This window comes from Panthera tigris, chromosome B1 (assembly GCF_018350195.1).
Source record: "Panthera tigris isolate Pti1 chromosome B1, P.tigris_Pti1_mat1.1, whole genome shotgun sequence".
NCBI lineage: Eukaryota > Metazoa > Chordata > Mammalia > Carnivora > Felidae > Panthera > Panthera tigris.
The window spans coordinates 38227600-38250746 of record NC_056663.1 but is presented as its reverse complement, the minus strand read 5'-3'; the positions used below and the strand labels follow the sequence as shown (position 1 = coordinate 38250746).

At 38.6% G+C, this 23147-nt stretch overlaps 2 protein-coding genes across 2 annotated transcripts in view; both read right to left on the bottom strand.

Moving 5' to 3' along the window:
• Positions 1-18748, bottom strand: part of LOC102955781 (arylamine N-acetyltransferase 1) — an 85795-nt gene extending 67047 nt beyond the window's left edge. Inside the window, exons 1-2 of the mRNA XM_042983311.1 lie at positions 18596-18748; positions 7584-7754 (exon numbers count right to left, since the gene is read on the bottom strand). The gene's annotated coding sequence lies outside the window, so the exon portion shown is untranslated. The remainder of the gene's footprint in view (positions 1-7583; positions 7755-18595) is intronic.
• LOC122237886 (ankyrin repeat domain-containing protein 26) overlaps positions 4913-23147 on the bottom strand; it is a 299470-nt gene continuing 281235 nt past the window's right edge. The window contains exon 22 of the mRNA XM_042983310.1: positions 4913-5044. Within this exon, the coding sequence (XP_042839244.1) occupies positions 4936-5044 (109 nt within the window). The 3' untranslated portion in view covers positions 4913-4935. The remainder of the gene's footprint in view (positions 5045-23147) is intronic.

The following is a 23147-nucleotide window of genomic DNA, read 5'->3' as shown; positions in this document are numbered from 1 at the left end:
GTGGGAGATTTTTGATAACTGACTCAATTTCTTCTCTGGTTATGGGACTGTTCACATTTTCTATTTCTTCCTGTTTGAGGTTTGGAAGTGTGTGGTTGCTTAGGAATTAGTCCATTTCTCCCAGGTTGACCAGTTTGTTGGCATATAATTTTTCATAGTATTCCCTGATAATTGCTTGTATTTCTGAGAGATTGGTTGTAGTAATTCCATTTTCATTCAGGACTTTATCTATTTGGGTCATCTCCCTTTGCTTTTTGAGAAGCCTGGCTAGAGGTTTACCAATTTTGTTTATTTTTTCAAAAAACCAACTCTTGGTTTCAGTGATCTGCTCTGCAGTTTTTTTTAGATTCTATGTTGTTTATTTCGGCTTTGATTTTTCTTATTTTTCTTCTGCTGAGTTTGGGGAGTCTCTGCTGTTCTGCTTCTATTATCTTTAGGTGGGCTGTTAGATTTTGTGTTTGTGTTTTTTTTTGTTGTTTGTTTCTTGAGATAGGCTTGGATTGCAATGTATTTTCTTCTCAAGACTGCCTTTGCAGCATCCCAAATCATTTAGATTGTTGTAATTTCATTTTCATTTGTTTCCATATATATTTAAATTTCTTCTTTAGTTGTCTGGTTGACCCATTCATTCTTTAATAGGGTGTTGTTTAACCTCCATGCTTTTGGAGGTTTTCCGACTTTTTCCTGTGGTTGATTTCAAGTTTTGTAGCATTGTGGTCTGAAAGTGTGCATGGTATCATCTCAATTCTTTTAAACTTTTGAGGGCAGGTTTGTGACCCAGTATGTGATCTGTCTTGGAGATGGTTCCATGTGCACTTGAGAAGAAAGTACTTGAGAAGTACTTGAGAAGAAAGCACTTCTAACGTAGTGAAACATGGTGTTGCTTGAACGATGGTGTCTCCCCAGGATTCTTTCAGCTGGCAGGCACATGTCACCTCTCCCCGGCGTTCCCCGCATAGGTGTTCCTACGCTTCTGGCATAGTGAGACCAGATGTCAGTTGAAAGGTGGTTTCCCCAAACTGCAGACGGGCAGAGTGGAGCGTAGGGAACTTTACACCTTGTCTCCGGAGACTTTTGGGAACACTGCTTATTGGGGGAAATGAACTGTTAGTTCAAAGATGCTTTCTCCAGACTGTTGTCTCACACAGGTGAGGATGCGGCACTTGCCTTGGAGGCCCCGCAGAGCTGTTCAGACAGGTCTCCCTTCGCGAAACAAGCTATCAGTTGCAAGACCCTTCGCCCAGCGTGTAGTTCCACAGAATCGAGTTACATGGCACTTCCCGCTTAAGCCCCCACAGGGTTTCAAGCCTTTCTCACTTCATGAAACGAGATGCGAGTTGACAGCTGGTTGCGGCCTAGTGTTGCTTCACAAAAACGAGCATGTGGTACTGTCTGCTCAGGCCCCGCCAAGGGTTCCACACAGGTGTGTCCTTGGGAAACAAGACGGGCCCGAAGTGTAGTTTGACAGCGTGGAGCGTATGGCCCTTTCTGGAGGGTCCCGGCAGAGGTGTTCCAACACTGCTCACTGAGTGACACAAGGTGTTAGTGGAAAGGTGGTTTCCCCAAAGCGCAGGTGGACAGAGTTGAGTGTACGGAGCAGGACACAGAGTCGCCGTAGAGGTTTGGAAACACTGCAGGATGAGTGACACGAGATCTTAGTCAGAAGTTGGTTTCTGCAGCGTGTTCTCAGGCACAGTTGTGGGCACGGCACTTACCTGGCAGGCCCCGCATAGGCTGCCAGACACTTTTCACTTTGTGAAACAAGCTCCGAGTTGAAACACTGCCTGGCCGCCGTGGTGTTTCACATCATGGAGTGTACGGCACTTTGTTCATATGCTTTCCCCCTACCCCCTCCCACCACCACCTTCATCACCACCCACCCACCCATAATGCTTCTGGCCTCTCTAACGCGGGGAAACGAGACGCTGGGCGAGGGACGGTTTCGCCATCGTGTTGGCTCACCAAACCGAGGGCCCAGCACTCTCTGCCTAGGCACCACGTCGGTTTTCCAACAGCTGTGTCCTTGTGAAACAAGATGTTCCTTGAGTGATGCTGTCCCCGATGTGCCGTCTGACGGAGTTGGACTCTCCAGCTCTTGGGGCCTAGTCCCGGCAGAGGTGTTCCAGCACGTGTGACTGAGCGAAACAACATGTTAGTTGAAGGATGGTTTCCCCACAAGGTTCTTTCTCAGGTCGACTACGTGGCACTTCGCTTGTGGGGCCCGCGTAGCTTTTGACACAGTGCTCACATAGTGAAACCCGGTCTTCCTGGAAAGAGAGTTTCAGCACGGTGCTGGCTCACAGGATTGAGTACATGGCACTTTTCCACCTAGGCCCCGCCGTAGCTTTTCGAACCCTTCTCGCTGAGTGAAACGACATGTTCATTAACGGAGAGATAGATGGGTTCCCACAGTGGGGCTGCTGAGAGCTGAGCTTAGGGCACTTTCCGCCCAGGCTCCACAACGGGGTTTCAAACACTTGTAACCCAGGGAAACGTGATGCCATTCGAAAGGTGGTTTCCGCACCATGTTGTTTCACAGCATTTCAATCCGTGGCCCTTTCCGCATTCGCCCCACTGGGTTTGCACACCGTTGTGACGTGGTGAAACAGCACGTTGTTGGAAGGCTGCCTTCTCTTCCCCGGGAGCTGTTTCACGGAACGGAGGTGTGTGGCGTTTTCCTGCTAGGCCCCGCGTGGGGTTTCCAGCGCTTCCAAGTTCGTTGCAGCAGGTGTGAGTTGAAAGATGCATTCCCCCAAGGGCAGTTGGAGACAGTGGAGTATAGGACACTGTCCACCTAGGCACGCATAGGTTTTCAAACCCTTCCGAGTGAGAAAAGATGTTTGTTCTAAGACGGTGTTCCCCCACAGAGCTCTTCGGAGAGTGGAGGATAGGGCACTTCCCTCGTGGGCTCCGCATAGCTTTGCAAACAGTTCTCACTTAGTGAAACCATGCAGGGCCTGAACGATGGCTTCATCAAAGTGCCGGTTCACAGGCTTGAATACATGACACGTTCCTCATCGGCCCCGCAGGGGTTTCCCGACACTTCTGACGTAGTGAAACATGGTGTTGCTTGAACGATGGTGTCTCCCCAGGATTCTTTCACGCTGGCGGGCGCATTTCACCTCTCCCTGTCGTTCCCCGCATAGGTATTCCTACGCTTCGGGCGTAGTGAGACCAGATGTCAGCTTAAAGGTAACTTGGGCTAGGCAAAGATTTCTTACATATGAAAACTGAAAGGAACAATCATAGAAGAACAAATGAATGCATAAACTGGACTTCACCAAAAAGAAAAACTGCTCTTCAAAAACACTGTTGAGAGAAGGAAATCACAGACTGGGAGAAGAAAAACCTTGCCAAAAAAACAGGTGATAAAGGATCTGTATCTAGCTCTTTCCACCATCTTTCTGTGCCACCATCATGATGCATGTGACTGTCGTGGCAGATACTCCCCAAAGCATAATAATACTGAAAAGAGAAGCAAACGCCAGGTTCTTACTAGGCCATGCTCCAAAGACATTGTCCACTTTCTAACTGTGATGATGAAGCATGGTTACACTGGTGAATTTAAAATCATTGATGATCTCAGAGTTGGGAAAATTGTTGTGAACCTCACAGGCAGGTTAAGCAAGCATGAAGTGACTGGCCCCAGAATTGATGGACAATGCAAAGATCTAGAAAATTGGCACAGTAATCTGCTAAGTTTGGTTTCATTATACTGACCACCTCAGCTACAATCATAGACCACGAAGAAGCAAGTTGGAAACACACTGAAGGGGAAATCCTGGGATTCTTTTCCTAGGGATGTAATACATATGTGCAAATAAAATGCCTCAGTGGAGAAAACAACAAAAACAACAACCACAAAAAACAAAAAGAAAATAAAATAAGAAGGAACTGTGTCTAGAATATACAAAGAATTCTGAAACTCAACAAGTAAGAAAAGATACTAATTTTTAAAACAAAAGACTTAGACGATTCAAAGAAGATACACAGATGGCAAAGAAGCACATGAATATATGCTCACCATCATCAGTTATTAAGGAAATGTATATTAAAACCATAATGAGATATATACTAAATATCCATCCGAATGGCTTGGATTTAAAAAGCTGACAATACTAAGTGTTCATGAATATGTATGTAAGAATTGGTGCTCTGACAGACTGCTGGTGGGAATGGAAAACGGTACAACTCCTTTAGAAAACAACTTGGCAGCTTCATAATAAGGGAATGTAAAGGGACATGAGATTTTCAAGGGTGATGAATACGTTAACTGTCTGGATTATGGTTATCGTTTCAAATGTGTAAACATATGTCAAAACTATCAAATGACACACTTCATATATGTGCAGTTTACCTAACTAAAGCTGTTGGAAACAAAAAGCTCTTTCACAGGAAGAAACGTCTAAAACAGTGGTAAGACACAGATGGAAAGAAGGATGTAAAACAATACAAGATGAAGCCAGAGGACTGTGGCCTTTAACCTAATAGCAATGAGAAGTAATAGCTAAGCTTTAATCAAGGGGGTACCATGATGAAAGACACATTTTTAAAAAACATATACTAATTATGGTTTCAGTGTAGACCAAGGTCCTGGGAGGTAGAACGGCAGGGAAAACAGTCCTGAGGTTATTTCAGTCATCTAGGAGAAAAATAATGACCTGACCTGGGTGAAGGCCCAGAAGAGAAGCAGAGTTAACAAACACATTATATGTGCCATTCCCACTAAGAAAGGTACAGTAGAAATGATGACTCTTTGGCTGAGAAGATACAATAGTTCTCCTTTTATTTTAATATAAAACATATTTCTGAGATGAGTAGCTCTATAATACAGCAGTATTCTCTGGTGCAGTAGTAGGCAAGTTGTGCACATAATACTACAGCAATATACCTAAAAAGGCTTCCTATCTTTACAATCCATGCCAAGTTGTTCAATCAGCAACATGAAGTTCTTAGAGTAAGGCAACTCACAATGCTCTGAAGCTGTTTCAGATGACTGAATGAAGTCGACAAGGTCATCCATAGAAGTAATTTGCTTTTTGACCTACCAATGAATAATACCATTTCAAATTGTCCCCCAAATATTTATAAAATATACTAGGTGTAGAGAAGTGATAAATACCCATCTTTTTATAAAAGCAAAAACATGGGCACCTGAGTGGCTCAGATGGTTGAGCATCCGACTCCATTTTGGCTCAGGTCATGACCTCAGGGTACTGAGTTTGAGTCCCACGTTGACCTCCACAATGACAGCATGGAGCCTGCTTGGGATTCTCTCTCCCCCTCTCCCTCGGCCCCTCCCCCCACTTGTGCGTGCTCTCTCTCAAAATACATTTTAAAAATAAGTGAATAAACATTTAAAAGTGAAACCACAGAGACTTTTTAAAAGAACGGATTTTTATCAAAAAGACACTGTTATCCATAGCTAGTATTTCTATGTAACTTTTTCACAGCAAATGTCTCTACAACAAAGAAAGATTTTCTATTTTTTCACTACATCTTTCATAAAGTAATTTTTTGCCGCTGAATATTCCTAACAAATATATATCAAAATAATATAATAAAAAATAAAATAAATAATAAATAAAATAAAATTACATTGTCTATTTTTTTTGACCTTTTTTTTTTCTTAGAAATGTTCTTTGCAGGTCTGAAAAAACCTAACAATTTTTTCCAGGCAAATATTAAATACTTAAAATACAAAGAATATCTAAACCTATTGTTTCTGATATAAAATCTCTGCATTTGAAACTAATTTTCTACAAAGGAGATTAAACAACAAAGTAACATCAAACAACATAGAAAATATACTACTGCTAATATTAACAAAGGATTAGGTGTATCCAGTTGTAGTATATGTGCTGCTGAAGCGAGCACAACAAAGTACTAAAGTTAGATAAAAACTAACAAAAGCAAAGGAAAATCCTAATGCTACTTGCATTATTTGATAGGAATGATACCATTGTTTCTGTTGTCATTTCACTAAAAATAAGCTTTTAGTGGCACTAAAACCTACTTGGAAAGTGCAAGTTAAGTCCCTATATGAAAGAACCCCTTTTTAACAATCATGATATTAACGTGTTGAAGACTCACTATGCAACTACTCTCTAGGCATTACTATGACCACTTCAAGGTATTTGAAGTCCCACAACAATCCTATGAAGTAGGGTATTATATTAGGTATTTTACACAGGAAGAAAATGAGGCACAGAAAGTCGAAGTGACTTGCCCAAGAAGCCCTAATCACTGGCCAAGAACAGACCCTCAATTCAAACCCAGGAATGTGCCTTCAAAGCATGTGTTTTATACTATGTGGTTACAGTAATACTCCAGTGTTTCTAACTAATATGACAGCAAATGAATCTATATTATGATTCGATTTCTAGCTATAGTGATACATAATAATTTCTGAATCTTACACATTTTTTAAGACTTTATACTTGGCAAGATGGGAAATCTACTTCCAATAAACTAAAGATTTGCTTCTTCTAGAGAAGTTCCTCAACAGGCATTCATTCATTTATTCAATCATTCATTCAACTGTTTATTCCCACATTCAACACATACTTATTGAGCATACAATCTGTGTCAATGGCACTGTTGGTACAGGAAGCATGGTTTTTGTAATTTAGAGCTCTCTAGTCCAAAAGGAATCATCTGTTATGGATTACTAGTTTCTTTTCCAATTGTAAATAAACAAAATCTTCCCCTTTCCCCAGAATCTAAATATTAACTTAATAGAACCAGATACTTTAAAGTCCCTAACAAAATCATAGCTATTTGTGATACTATCAAAGGCACTGGATATCTAAAATCATCAAGGAAGGATTAGTTTTATTCAGAATGACCTCAATGTTTGCATACATTTATGATAAGTGTGTGTGTGTGTATACAGTTATATATACATATAGAACTCATACACATATATTTATATATACATATAGAACTTATACAGCCATATATATATATGTGTGTGTATGTATATATATATGTATACATACTTGCATACATACATATATATTTTTAAATCTGCACATTCAATTATATGAGAATACCTCATTGTGGAACCAATTCAGAATAAACCAACTTCTTCCACAAAATTACATGAATAAGAGTACTAAAGACAATTACTATAATCTTTAAAAGATAATGTAATACAATCAACAAACTTCCTGTTTGGAAACGCAAGCAAAATTAAATTTAACCATGTCTATCTCTATTGATCATTTCCAACAAAATACATACACTAAAAAGCTCCCATCTTAAAATAAAAAGAGAAAGAAAATGCCTTTGCAATTCACATTCTTTTTCAGTTATCATCCATTTCTCTATTACCTTTCCCAATTAAAATGCTCTAAGGAGTTGTTTACACTTAGTCATCTTCCATGCTTTCGTGGTGACTACTGAAACTGCTCCTTGACAAGGTCACTTACCCTCATCATAACTTTTCAAGCAGTGTGTTTGATATGTTGAGTATTTCTTGCTTTAGCTTGGACCTACCTACACTACAGCATTTTATTTCCACAAACGGTAATCACTGCTAAAATTCCTTCACAGGCACATAAAGAATTTATAGATTTTACCTGCTTTCATGCTGATCCTTTTCACTGAAATGGCTGCCATCATTCTTTTGTAGTGGACCACCAGTTAGGGAATCTGCCTTCTGCAACACTGGTGTGATCTCAGATCCTTTTGATGTCCCTTTTTCATTTGCACCTTTCTTTAACTTCTTCATATGTAAACCAGGTTCCTTCCTTAAAAAAACAAAGCCATTAAAAAGCCATAAAAAACCCAATGTTTTCTAATAATTTTACTGATAAAGAATAAAAAGACAATTTTCATCAAGTTCTGAATTTTACCCTTCTGACTTAATTTGATTAATTCAGAGAACAGTGCTGAAGTACCAACCATACACAAGGAAATACTCATCTGTTGCTTCAAACACAGATAAATATACAATTAGAATACAATGTGATTTGTAAGAGTTGACATGTGAAAAGCTGTAAGTGAGGACAAGAAAGGCTTTACTGAAGAGGGAAAATAAACAGCAGAGGTCACCAGGGAAGAAAGAAAACCATTTTCTTGGAGATTAGAATGTGAGCACAAAGGTTACACAGATGGCATCTAGGTGCCTTGAAAGGAAAAAGTATAAGCTTTTAGGAATTTGGAAAAAAAAAGCATAAAATACATGGAAGCAAGTAGTAAGAGATCAGTCAGGAAAGAAATTCTGAAGAACCTTGAAGGTTACACTAAAAATTTAGAGTTCATTGCCTAAAGGCAGTGACTCTTAGACATGGGAGTAATAACAGATTTGTGCTATATTTTTGGCTTTGCTTTTAAATATAAGAATGCTTAATTTCAACAAAGTTTTAAAGTAGCATGAGGTCCATATAACATGAAAGAAGAAATCAGGGAAATATCTTAGGGGATAAACTACTTTTAAAATACCCATATGTCAGAGCGATATCAGTATCATAGCTGAATAAGATGTACCTTGTTGCGTCTCCCACCTACAACCAACTGGCATCTTATCCACCCATGGGCAAAACTGCCTTTGCAGGAGCTGTGGGAATCTAGCACCTTATTCCAAGGGACCGAGGAAAATTCTTACCTACCCGTGTATCAGGTAACAGGCAGACATACTACAGTCTAATCTGTGGACCTAGCAATAGTCCATAAAGTGCCTCCAGCCCCTCCCTCTCAGCCACATATGAGAGTCCCTCCCTAGAAAACACTCTCTAAGATAATCACCCGTGGATGAGAGAGCTTTTTTGGAAAACCAGGTGTCCTGCAGAGAATTTCCAGCATACCACTGGAGCAAAAAAGTCAGGTTTGGACACACTGAAGATGTAGTCATTAAAGACTTGAGGGGGTGACTGCTACTTCAAATGCAAAGACAGCAATGCAAAATTGCAAAGAATATAAAATATCAAGGAAATATGATACCATTAAAGGATCACAATAATCTTCCAGTAATCAATCGGAAACACATGGAGATCTGTAATTTATTCAAAAGAGAATTCAAAAATAGCGGTTTTAAGGAAACTCAGTGAGTTACAAGAAAAACACAAAAAGCCAATTCAGTAAAATCAGAAAAACACTCTATGAATAAAATGAGAAGCTTAACAAAGAGCTGGAAATAGTAAAAGCAACAAAAATCCTGGAGCTGAAGAGTATAATGAAGGAGATGAAAAAAGCAAGAGTGATCACTGACAGGAAATGGATCAAGCAAAAAAAAAGTGAATTGAAAGACAGGAACTATCAAATTATCCAGTCAGCAGAGAACAAAGTAAAAAGGATGAAAAAGAGTGAGGAAAGACTATGTGACAAGTGAACCCTCATAAGGCTATTATCAATTTCTCAGCAGAAACCTTACATGCCAGGAGGCAGTGGGATTACATATTCAAAGTGCTAAGAGAAAAAAGACTATCAATCAAAAATACTTTTCTCAGCAAAATTACCCATCAGAAATCAAATCGAATAAATACATTTGATACACCGCATTAACAGGATAAAAAAAAATCGTATCATCATCCCACCATGGAAGGAAAAAGAATTTGACAACATTCAACATCTTTTCATGATAAAAACTCTCAACAAAGTGGGTACTGAATTATCACACCTGGGCATAATGAAGCCCAATATGATAAGCCCATAGCCAACACCATATGCAGTGGTAAAAAACTGAAAGATTTTACTCTAAGTTCAAGAACAAGTCAAAGCTGCCCACAAGTCAAAGCTGCCCACTTGACCACTCCTATTCAACAGGATAGAGGAAGTCCTAGCCAAAGCAGTCAGGCAAGAAAAGGAAATAAAAGGCATCCAAATCAGAAAAGAAGAAATAAAACTGTCTGTTTGCAGATGATATGTTCTTATATATAGAAAATCCTGAAGATATCACCAAAAAGCTGCTCAAAGGATGAAGGACACAAAACCAACATAAAGATGCAGGGGTGCCTGGGTGGCTCAGTCAGTTAAGCTTCTGACTTCGGCTAAGTTCATGATCTCATGGCTTGTGGCTCAAGCCCCCTATTGGGCTCTGTGATGACAGTTCAGAGCCTGGAGCCTGCTTTAGATTCTCTCTCTCTCTCTTCCCCTCCCCTGTTCACACTCTGTCTCTTTAGGCTCTATTACAAAGCTGTGATCATCAAGACAGTATGGTATTGACACAAAAACAGACACACAGACCAATGGAATAGAATAAAAACCCCAGAGGTGAACCCACAAATGTATGGCCAAATAACCTTGACAAAGCAGGAAAGAGTATCCCATGGAAAAAAAAGACAGTCTCTTTCTTCTGGGAGAACTGGACAGCAACATGCAGAAGAATGAAACTAGATGACTTTTCTTACACCAGACACACAAATAAACTCAAAATGGATGAAGGACCTGAATGTGAGACAGGAAACCATCAAAACCCTAGAGGAGAAAGCAGGAAAAAAACCTCTTTGACCTCCGCCGCAGCAATTTCTTACTTGACACATCTCCAAAGGCAAGGGAATTAAAAGCAAAAATGAACTATTGGGACCTTGTCAAGATAAAAAGCTTCTGCACTGCAAAGGAATCAATCAACAAAACTGAAAGGCAACCGACAGAATGGGAGAAGATATGTGCAAATGACATATCGGATAAAGGAAGGGCTAATATCCAGAAACTGTAAAGAACTCACCAAACTCCACATCCACAAAACAAATAATCCAGGGAAGAAATGGGCAGAAGACATGAATTGACACTTTTCCAAAGAAGACATCCAGATGGACAACAGACACATGGAAAGATGCTCAACGTCCTCCTCATCAGGGAAATACAAATCAAAACCACACTGAAATATCACCTCAACGCTGGTCAGAGTGGCTAAAATGAACAAATCAGGAGACTACAGATGCTGGGGAGGATGTGGAGAAACAGGAACCCTCTTGCACTGTTGGTGGGAATGCAAACTGGTTCAGTCACTCTGGAAAACAGCGTGGAGGCTCCTCAAATAATTAAAAATAGAACAACCCTATGACCCAGCAATAGCACTGCTGGGAATTTACCCAAGGGATACAGGAGTGCTGATGCATAGGGGCACATGTACCCCCAATGTATACAGTAGCACTTTCAACAATTGCCAAATTATGGAAAGAGCCTAAATGTCCATCACCCGACGAATGGAGAAAGAAGATGTGGTTTATATATACAGTGGAATACTACTTGGCAATGAGAAAGAGTGAAATCTGGCCATTTGCAACAACGTGGATGGAACTGGAGGGTATTATGCGAAGTGAAATAAGTCAGGCAAAGACAGATACCATCTGTTTTCACTTATAAGTGGATCCTGAGAAACTTGACAGCAGACCATGGGTGGGGGGGGGGCAACGGGGGAAAAAAGTTACAGAGATGGAGGGAGGCAAACAATAAGAGACTCATAAACACTGAGAATAAACTAAGGGTTTATAGGAGGTGGGGGAGAGGGGAAAGTGGGTGATGGGCATTGAGAAGGGCACCTGTTGGGATGAGCACTGGGTGTTGTATGGAAACCAATTTGACAATAGATTATATTTAGTTAAAAAAAATTACAAAATCAGCATCAAGAGATCAGTTGCATTTCTAAACAATAACAATGAAATAGCTGAAAAAGAAATATGAGGAAAAAATCCCCTTCCCCAAAGCATCAAAAAGAACAAAATACTTTGGAATAAATTTAACAAGGATTTTCTGAAAGATAGGTAGAGTAAAAACTACAAGACATTGGTAAAAGAAACAGCAGAGACACAAACAAATGGGAAGATACCCCGTTGTTTATGGATTCGAAAAATTAGTATATTAAATATCCACATTACCTGAAACCACCTACAGAGTCAATGCAATCCTTGTCAAAATTCCAATGACCTTTTTCACAGAAATAGGAAAAGCATTCCTCAAATGTGTAAGGAACAAAAAAGACCCCAAATGGCCAAAGCATTCCTAGGAAAAAAGAACAAATCTGGAAGCATCACACTTGCTGGTGTCAAACTATTACAAAGTTATGGTAATAAAGACCATATGAAGTTGCCCAAAGACAAACACATAGATGAATGAAACAGAATCAAGAACCCAGAAATAAACCCATGCATAAAATCAACTAAAAACCCATGCATAAAGTCTCCTTGTTAAGAGACCCAAAAATACTCAAAAGAGAAAAGGTAATCTCTTCAATACATGAGAAAACTGGATATTAACATGCAAAAGAATAAAACTGTGCCTCTACCTTACACCACTCACAAAAGTCAACCCAAACGCAAATAAAGACTTCTATATAAAATCTTAAATCATAAAACTCCTAGAATAAAACAGGATAAAAGCTCCTTGACATAGATATTACCAATGATTTAGGATAGGACATCCAAAGTACAAGCAATAAAAGCAAAAACAACCAATGCAATCAACAATGTTTCTGCACAGCAAAAGAAACAAGCAACATGACGGAAAGGCAACCTATGGAAAGGATGAAAACATTCACAAGCTACAAATATGAAAAATGTCAATATCTAAAATGTGTAAGGAATTCGTACAATTCAACAGCTAAAAACAAATATAATTAAAAACTGGGCAAGGCACCTTAAAAGACGTCTCTCCTCAGAACATATTCAAATAGCCAAGGGTACACAAGAAGGTGCTCGATATCACTATTCATCAGGGAAATGCAAATCAAAACTGCAGTTTTTATCTATCACTTTGACCTATTAAAATGGCTATTGTCAAAAAAACAAGAGATATCGTTGGCAAGGATGTACAGGAAAGGAATTCCTTGTACTCCTGTAAGACTGTAAATTGGGACAGCCACTATGTAAAACAGTATGGTGGCTCCTCAACAAACTAAAAATAGAACCTCCATATGAGCCAAAAATCCCATTTCTGGGTATATATCTTAAAGACATGACATCCTTACCTTGGAGAGATATCTGCAGCCCTATGTTTATTGCAGCCTTATTTACAATAGTCAAGAAACAACCTGCCATTTGTGACAAAATGAGTGAAACTTGAGGGCTTTATGCTTAGTGAAAAGAAGTCAGACACAGGAAGACAAATACTGTATGATCTGACTTATATGTGGAATTAGAAAAAAATTGCATGAAAAACAGAACAGACTGGTGGTAACCAGCGTTAGGAGGCTGTGAGAAATGGGTAGATATTGGTCAAAGGGTGCAAACTACCTGTTACAAGATTAATAAATTCTGGGGATTTAATGTGCAGGATGGTGATTACAGTGAACGATACTGTATCATATCATTTGAAAGTTGCTACAAGAGTAGATCATCACAAACAAGAAATGATAATTATGTGAGGTGATGGAAGTATTAACACTATTGTGGTAATCATTTGACAATATAAAAGTATATCAAATTAATACAGGTATACCTTACAGTTACACAGATGTGTGCTACTTATATCTCATAAATCTGGAAAAACTTCAAAAATTCAAATGTACTCATATGTCATTATCTATCGCTCAAAAAAGCAATCTGATTAGTTATGCTTTTGTTTAAAAAAAAATGGTTTGCGGCACCTGGATGGCTCAGTCTGTTAAGTGTATGACTTTGGCTCAGTTTGTGATCTATGGATTTGTGGCTTCGAGCCCCACATAGGGCTGTGTGCTGACAGCCCAGAACCTGGAGCCTGGTTCAGAATCTTTGTCTCCCCCTCTCTCTGACCCTCCCCAACTCTCACTTTGTCTCTCTCCAAATGAATAAACGTTTAAAAAATTTAAAAAAAAATGATTTGGTAACTTTTGTGTACTTTTAGCCTAATATCTAATCCTGATAGAAAATACTGGGGGATTCAACAAAAAGAAAATTGTAATTCTTTTTTCATGGACTAAATGCATGCAACAGAATATTATTACCATACAGCTACATACATTTCCAAAAATAATGAAATTTCCCACAGATTATTTAGGACTTAAAACATGAGCCCTGAAGAGCACCAAAAACAAAAAAAAAAACTAGCAATTGTGTTTTTTCCAAAAAACTGTTATACAGGTAAATGTTCTCGTGGAAATAACATCCAAGAAAAGAAGAGAGAAACTAATTCTCTCTGAAAACAATTATCAAACAATTCCTCTCGACCCAAACTTCAAAAATGAATCTGTAATTATAGAATTTGAAATAACTTTCATTTTGAACCCAGTCAATAGAAGCAACTTTTAAGTAGAAAACCTCTGGTGAAAGCCACCTCAAACTTAGAAAAAACAAAACAAAACAAAACAAACAAACAAACAAACAAAAAACCCTAACACGTAGCCATGGTAACAAGAAGCCACCCAAATCAGTTTTAAATGTGTTAATCAATGCCCACTAGCTCTACTCACCAACCAATCCATTTCAGCTCCTTCCTTCTGAAAGACAGACAATAAAGGACAAAAATAACTCCAATACACATGCTTCAGCGTACCAACCAATCCATAACAGTCTCACCCAAATAAGCATGGTGCTTCAGATGATGACAAACCATTTAATTTTCTGAAAGTCCCCCAATCCTTAAACTCCACTCTTCCCCAAACTCTGTATAAGAATAGCAGACTGCTCTGTTAGAAAAGACTATACCTAACCAGCATAGCTCGCTCTTATTTGTAAGTGATCAATTCCAACTTCATCTTTTTATTTCAGATATTGAAGGCTCATAATCCTTTGGCAAGAATTTTTAAAGTCCTATAATAATTTGCCACCATATTTTAGTTTCCTTAATAAATATAAAGGAAGTTTACTATTCCTTTGATACATTTCACCACAAATAAAACTAACATAAATACAACTAAAAGAATAAGTAACAAGTAAACACAATATTTGGCCCCCCAAAATCCAAAAAGTGTATATAACTGGCAGGTTTAGTTGTCAGAATGAACCCACGCCATACTTTGTCAAAGTGAGTACTAGTGTTATGTGAAAAACAATACACATAGGTTAAACTCCGTTCACTCCATAAATATTATTGAATAAGTACTATATAGACTATAACATTTTCTAGGCACTGAGGACATGGCAATGAACAGATAACAATCCTACTCATGAGTGAAGTAAACATACAATAACAATAAGCTACACAAGCAAAATATACAGTATTAGAGGAGAAAAACTAAAGCAGAGAAATCACATTTTGATGTGTCATAAGGAAAAGGGTAGTTGAAGTACTAGTCAGGATGGCCAAGAAAGGCCTTGCTGAGAAAGTGACTTTTAAGCAAAAACCTGAAAGAAAAAACAAACAAAAAAAGAAAAAACAAGCCATGAGGTATCTGAGGGAAAGCATTCCAGATAGAGTCAACAGCAAGTACAGAAGTATGTCCGAAGTACTTAAAGAGTAGTGAGAAATTCAGTATGGCTGGACAGAATGAAAGGGCTAGAAAAGACTTCAAATCAGAGAGAGAGAAGGAGACACCTGATCATATAAAGGCCTTGTCGGCATCAAGAAGAGTTTTGGCATGTACTCTGAGTGAAATGGGAGGCAATTAGGGTTTGAGCAGAGGAAGGACACAATCTAACTAACGTTTTACTAGATCTAATGTGTTTAGAATTAACGGAAACAGAGGAAAAACAAAAGAAGAAACAAACAAGAAGACCAGTTAGTTACGTATTACACCAATAGAAACAACAGATGATAGTCTCTTGGTCGTGGAAGATGTGTTTGGATTCTGGATATATTTGAAGGAAGACCTGACAAGATTTGCTGACAGATGAGATGTGATGTGTATGAGAAAGAAAAAGAAAAGAGAAAGAAAAAGAAAAAAAAAGGACTCAAAGATGATACCAAGTTTTTTAGCAGAGCAACTCATAGAACTGTTATTAACTCAATTAGTAAAGACATGAAAGGCAAATTTTAAGAAAGAATATCAGGAGTTCAATTTGGGGCATGTTAAGTTTGCAATAGCTATCCAGAAAGAGATATCAAGTAGGCAGTTTGATATGCGGGCCTGGAATTATGGAGAGAGACCCGGGCTGAAGATATAAGCTTGAGGATCATTAGAATATACAAGATAGTAAAAGTCAAGAGAAGGAAAATCAAAGGCAAATTCCTGGAAGACATCAATGGGTTAAAAGGTGGGGGACGAGGAGAAACAAGCAAATCAGGCTGAGGTGTAGAGACTAGAAAGGCAGTGGGAAAATCAGGTGAGTGAGGTGATATCCTACAAGCAACATGGAGACAGAATTTTGGAGGAGAGAATTTTCCATTGGGTCAAAATTGCTGAAAGTTTAAGTAAAATGAGATGTATGAAATTATGTTTAGATTCATTAAAGTGAAAATCAGTGGTAACCTTGAAAAAACAATTCTGGAGGAGTGAGAGGGAAAATTGCTACAATGAATTCAAGAGTGGATGGGAGGGAGGGAAATCAGGATCAAACAGTGAGGAAGGCTCTTGAAGGATTTCATAGCTTAGTGGAATGGTCATGGTTGATCTAATTTTCTATTGTTGCTGTAGTTTTCAATTGTTACATAATGATTAGGTAGAATTTTTGTAATACTTGGAAGTCTTAAAAATTGCATATATGTAACACTAGGGTTTGTTTTTTTTTTTTGCTTTTTTAAAATGCCAGACCAAGGTACTAAATAACTCAAAAAATTATACAATAAGAAGACTCCTTAAAATTTTTCTAGATACATATTATATAAGCTGATTACCATTTTTCTCATGCTTAGAAAGACCACAGAAAAACCAAGTTTCAAGGGCAGTATTTTGTGCTTGATAAAAATTATTGAACTCTAAGGGCACCTGGGTGGCCCAGTCCACGAAGCATCCAACTCTTGATTTCGGCTCAGGTCATGATCTCTAGGTTCTCTAGCATCGAGCTCTGCACTGACAACACGGAGCCTCCTTGGGATTCTCTCTCTCCTTCTCTCTTTTCCCCTCCCCCACTCATGTGTGCATGCTCGCTCTCCCTCTCTCTCTCTCAAAATAAACAAACATTTTTAAAAAGTCACCCAACTCTAGGGTATTTTATACTATCCAAAGTAATTAATCATATTAAAATTTTATACACAGAAGTAAAAGGGGTTGGGAATGCAGAAAATAGTCCTACTTTGTAAACTGAATTGTCATAAATTGTATAACATGAAGGCACTGTTGAAAAATTTGGTGTGGTGCATGTTGAAATATGTTCTCTAAAAAGGCAGGATAATGGCATGCAAGCAAGGTACCTTTATAAAAACAATTCATTGCATTATCAGCATCTTGGTTTATAGCCCAGGGGTCATGAAATGTTTATATAGAATATGAGACATGTTGCCACGTGAAACCTCTTGGCAATATTCAGATTAAGTTGAGGGTCCAACATTGGAGCACTCATGCACTGGGAAACAAAACCAAAAATCTAATAACTAGCAATTTTGTTGGTAGACTGCCAGTGTAGCAGAGAACTTCCGTTTGCAATTCAGTAGATATTAAAAGTATTCTAACAAAATGTGCATAAGACATGACATAAAACCAAACCAAATGCCTTAAATATACTTTGTTAAACCATCAGTACACATAGACCTAAATTCATTTTTTTAAATGGTCCCATACTCCATTACTTTATAGAAGTGAAACTTTACTTCCTTATTAATGAATGGATATTTAGCCTATCTCTGGGTCACCTAGGTGGCTCAGTCTGGTGAGCATCTGACTGTTGATGTTGGCTCAGGTCATGATCTTGTGGTCGTGAGCTCGAGCCCTGTGTTGGCCTCTGCACTGTTAACGTGGAGTCTGCTTGGGATTCTCTCTCTCTCCCTCTCTGTCTCTGCTCCCCCTCAATGCTTGGGCTCCCGAGTGTGCACATTCTCTGTCTGTCTCTCAAAATAAGTAAATAAACATTTAGACTATCTCCAAATGTTTGATATGGGAATGCGATAATAAATATCCTTCACATATGCATGTAACATATTTATATAAGTAACCTTAATATATCTATCCTATTTTGTATATGTAATAATATATAATAAATGCTCTTATAGTGTGTGTGTGTGTGTGTGTTTGCACGTGCAGGCGCATGCGCTTGCTTATAGAAGTCACGTATTTCAGAAGGACCCAGTCCTGGCAATGAAACCATTGGAATAAAGGGATGACCTACCTGAAATATTTTTCTCGTGTTATAATTTATTTTTGACAGTGACAGAGACAGAGCACAAGCAGGGGAGGGGCAAAGAGGGAGACACAGAATCTGAAGCAGCCTCCAGGCTCTGAGCCGTTAGCACGGAGTCTGACACAAGGCTCAAGCTCGTGAAGTGCAAGATCATGACCTGAGCCAAAGTTGGATGCTTAACCAACTGAGACACCCAGGTGCCCCGACATATTTGAAATTTTGAAATACACTGCTAAATCACCTTTCAGAAAGGAGTCACCAATTACATCCAGCCACAGTGTCTAAGAATGTCATTTTGCTCACATTTCCTAACTTTGGTTATTTTTTTTAATAAAATATTTATCACTATGACTGCAAAAAATGGTATCTCGTTGGTATTTACATTTTTCTCATTAGCACGTAGGATGAAATAGCTCCACGAAAAATACGAAATTTGTTCATCATGAACATTAGCTCAAACTAGAAAAGTTTGTTGAATAGGAAAATAACAATTACCTACTACTTAAGTATTGCTATAGTCTTACCTATCAGAATCCTTATTTCTGTAATAGGCATTTGATGGTTATCAGTTTTTCCATTCTGTCTTTGTGGAATTAATCCAGCAGCCGCAGCATCATGTATGTTTTCTGATACTTCCATGTCAATTCCTCTGTGCTTCTTTTGTTCTTCAACCTTTAATGGAACTTGATACTAAAGGTAATTGTTACTTTAGTCAATAAAAAGAAGTTTTTTCATTCATTTTATCAGTTGACACTTTGTCATAAATTCAATGGAGGGAAATATTTTGTGTTTATCATTACAAGTAATTGTAATTTTTATAAACTCTGCTTCATTTCTATTGGAATTTAAAAAAACAGAAGTTACTAAAATTTCTAAAAGGGCTTTCTTAATTTTGTACTCTTATTCATATCCACACTTTGCTACCGAGAATTCCCCACCCACACCCACCCCATCTGACCAAGAGATACAAAGAAATAAAAAGACAAGAGACAAAATTTGTCCTTTTCTATCCTTACCACCTGGGTTTTACACAACAGCCAGATTTAAAACATGTGACATGGAAGTGCTCCAGTAACAAAAACAGGAAGCTTTCCTCTTTCTGCACGGAGTTATTCTTTCCCTGACTGCCTTTTACAATTCTTTTTCTTTTGGATCCTAAGGTTCTCAAAAAAAGTGACAGTGTCCCCTAAAATTTATGAACCAAAGTTTGCCACAACACAAAATGAATAAAGTGAAACGGACGTTAGGGTGGAATTCTGGGAAATTAGTAATGCTCTCCGAATCTCACATTCAATAACCATAAAACTTTATAGGGAGAGGGTATAAAAGTAATGATCACCTTTAATCCCATTTGCTACTGATAACGTGAGTAAAACTCAAAAAGGTTAAATGATTTGTCCCAAGTTCCTAAAGTGGCATTATCTAGCATTTTATGGCACCAAAAGAGATGATACAATTCTTGAATGCTGAATCAGGGAAATGACCACAAATTCATTAAATTAGTCAGATGCATGAAAATTATGACTTTGGCACAGTAAATTAATACCTTGATAGGGGATGAGTAGATTCGCTACTTATTCTTTTAAAGGAGGGTACCTCTAGATTTTGTCTATTTCTAAAGTCCACACATCTCAAAACTCAGTTTTCTCCCTTGGAGTTAAATACTGAAGGTTTGCTGAAGGTTTATGCTACCCACATGGTAAAAATCATACAGGCCAAAAGGTATCATACTTTATTGAACATAAAGTGAAGGTTTGACTCAACAGAAACATCTGAGAATGAGATTTTTAAAATGTGAAAAAAAGGGGTGATAATACAAATAGCTGCTATTAAGCCTATCTCAAAGGGGTCATGTTGAAATTCTAAGTTCCAAGATTGTGAGTAAAGCAGACAAGACTGCATATATTTGTGGGGAATAAGCTTAGGAATTCCCTGAGCCTGCACTGATGGGTTAACCAGGCATAGAAAATTACAAAACCATAGGATGCTCACACCCAAGTTTGGGTAAACAATATTAGGTATCTAGGTATAGAGAGGGCAGGGCAAAGGCTCCAAGACAAAGGTGTGTGAGGTAAACAAGATTACTCAGGAGGACACATTCCCCAATTTAGTACCATAGCAGAAAGCTCCTTTCACAGGAAGGAAGGACCAAATTAGGTAAACAGGTAAATAGGGCTATAGGCTGTAGGCTGCAGGGTGAAGATGCCCAGAGGGGAGCTAATTAGCAAAAGAAAGGTGCCTTGTGGATCCTGAGGTAGCATCTGTCTTCTCCCCTAGACTAGCTAAGATAAACAGAGAAGCTGCCTCAGGTCAGCTGTTAACAACAATCTGCCAGCCTCCAGGATTTTGTTTTAAATTGAACCTAACACCTAGCACCTTATATCTTGAAACCCCCTTTCCCTCATGACCATGAGATCCTGTTCACAGATTGTTTCTTTGTGCACGTCCATCACCATGTTTGGAAGCCTTCTGATCCTAAAAAAACAGAGCAAGGACCCTTAATCCGGGCTCGTGTGTTCTCCAGGACATTAGCTGTCTCTCCCATTGTAATCCTGTATCCCGCTGCTGTCTTGCTAGACAAGCAAGAACCCTAGACCCAGAGTCTACAGACATGTACTGAAGCAATAGATTGCTTTAGCTGGGGACATTTGTTTATATTCCTTCTCTTATTGCTTCTTTCTCATTTTATTGTTTATGGAAATGCAATTTATATTTAAGCCAATATATTAAAAAAAAACAACCTGGAATTATTATGTTTTTTTTTAACGTTTATTTATTTTTGAGACAGAGAGAGATAGAGCATGAATGGGGGAGGGGCAGAGAGAGAGGGAGACACAGAATCGGAAGCAGGCTCCAGGCTCTGAGCCATCAGCCCAGAGCCTGACGCGGGGCTCGAACTCACCGACCGCGAGATCGGGGCCCCGGGCTGAAGTCGGACGCTCAACCGACTGAGCCACCCAGACGCCCCTATTATGTTTTTTAAGCAGTTTCTTTACGGTTATTCTGGTTCATGAGGTCACATGGTACTTATATAGCTAAGTTAGTTTCCCAGTTCATATACTACTTGGAAGACTGACACAGAAACTTTAAGGAAAACAAATCATAAGAATGTTTTCCTAAACTCTTATTTGTTAGATAGCAGAAATAATCTATTTCCAGACACAATTACTTATTTAGACAATTCCATTGTATGCACACTCTTGTTCTCTTGAGTGGAAAATCAGAATGGATCAGATAATTGCTAAAGAGAAAAAACAAGAGTAACAGCAAGGCGGACCTCTATTCTTTTGGAGGTTGAACTTTCTCTCTTTCCAAAGACAGGAACTCTGCTTGTGACATGCCTATCTCATTCTTAAACCTTTGCATATCTTGATGTAATTCTTCACTGAGATATACTTCAGATGCTGGAAAACTAGATGCTGAAGAAGAACTCACAATTTTTAATTCAGAATCAATACTTGTAGAGTTATGACTACTGTCATTATCTGCATATAATGGCTTCTGGAAAAAAAATCTTGTACTGGTTTTGTTTTCTCGTAAGTGTTTGTGACAGCAGAAATATCATGCTTTTTTGTTTGAACCATGTGTTTCATCACATCGCAGCAGGCAAGCCACAAATCAAAAAGGCTCTCTGAATCACTAGACTGAGGTCTAATTTACAATCGGTGGTATTTTGGTCCATATTTTTTACCATTTGCATGTCAAACACTTGGCCTTCTTTCACTTTAAATGTAACTAGTCGGTTCCTTGCTTTTTCATTTTCTATATCATTTTAAAAATCCTCATTGTTGTTAAAAAGATGCTCAATATCTGGTTTGTTCACATTTTCATAGTCTGATTTACTTTTTCTTTATTATGAAATTTATTGTCAAATTGGTTTCCATACAACACCCAGTGTTCATCCCAACAGGTGCCCTCCTCAGTGCCCGTCACCCACCCTCCCCTCCCTCCAATCCCCCATCAATCCTCAGTTTATTCTCAGTTTGTAAGAGTCTCTTATGGTTTGGCTCTCTCCTTCTCTAAGGTTTTTTTTTTTTCACTTCCCCTCCCCCATGGTCTTCTGTTAAGTTTCTCAGGATCCACAAAAGAGTGAAAACATATGGTATCTGTCTTTCTCTGTATGACTTATTTCACTTAGCACCACACTCTCCAGTTCCATCTACGTTGCTACAAAAGGCCATATTTCATTCTTTCTCATGGCAAAGTAGTATTCCATTGTGTATATAAAGCACAATTTCTTTATCCATTCGTCGGCTGATGGACATTTAGACTCTTTCCATAAATTTGGCGATTGTTGAAAATGCTGCTATAAACATTGGGGTACAAGTGCCTCTATGCATCAGCACTCCTGTACCCCTTGGGTAAATTCCTAGAAATTCCGAGAGAGAAATATGCTGGCAGTGTGAATCGGCTTAAGATTCTCTCTCTCACCCTTCCCTCACCCACCCACCTGCTATTGCCGGGTCATAGGGTAGATCTATTTCTCATTTTTGGAGGAACCTCCACACTGTTTTCCAGAGTGACTGCACCAGTTTGCATTCCCACCAACAGTGCAAGAGGGTTCCTGTTTCTCCACATCCTCCCCAGCATCCATAGTCTCCTGATTTGGGCATTTAGCTACTCTTGACTGGTGTGAGGTGATATCTCAGTGTGGTTTTGATTTATATGTCCCAGATGATTTGCTTTCATTTAAAGAAAGCTTAGAAGATGACTGGCAAGCATATTCTGGGGACCCAGAGTATGAATGAGAGAGAATGACATTTTCAAGGCTAGGCTCTTTTTGTTCAGGAAATGTCTGAAATACTACCGAGACAGACACTCCAAATGCATCTTCTTCCTCACAATCAAGTACAGTATTTGTCCAATTCGAAGGTATTTCCTTTCAGTTGGTTCCTCCTTAGAGTGACCCCGTGGTGGTTCTTCTTCAAGATGAGTAGGAATGCTGTGTTGTTAACAAATTTCACCAAAGTTCAGCTTTCACTCACTGGTGATGAGTTTTAAGCTATTTTTCCAGTCTAATTTGCCTTATTTGATCCACATTTCCTCAAAGTTTTGCATAGAAGCATGTCTTAAATA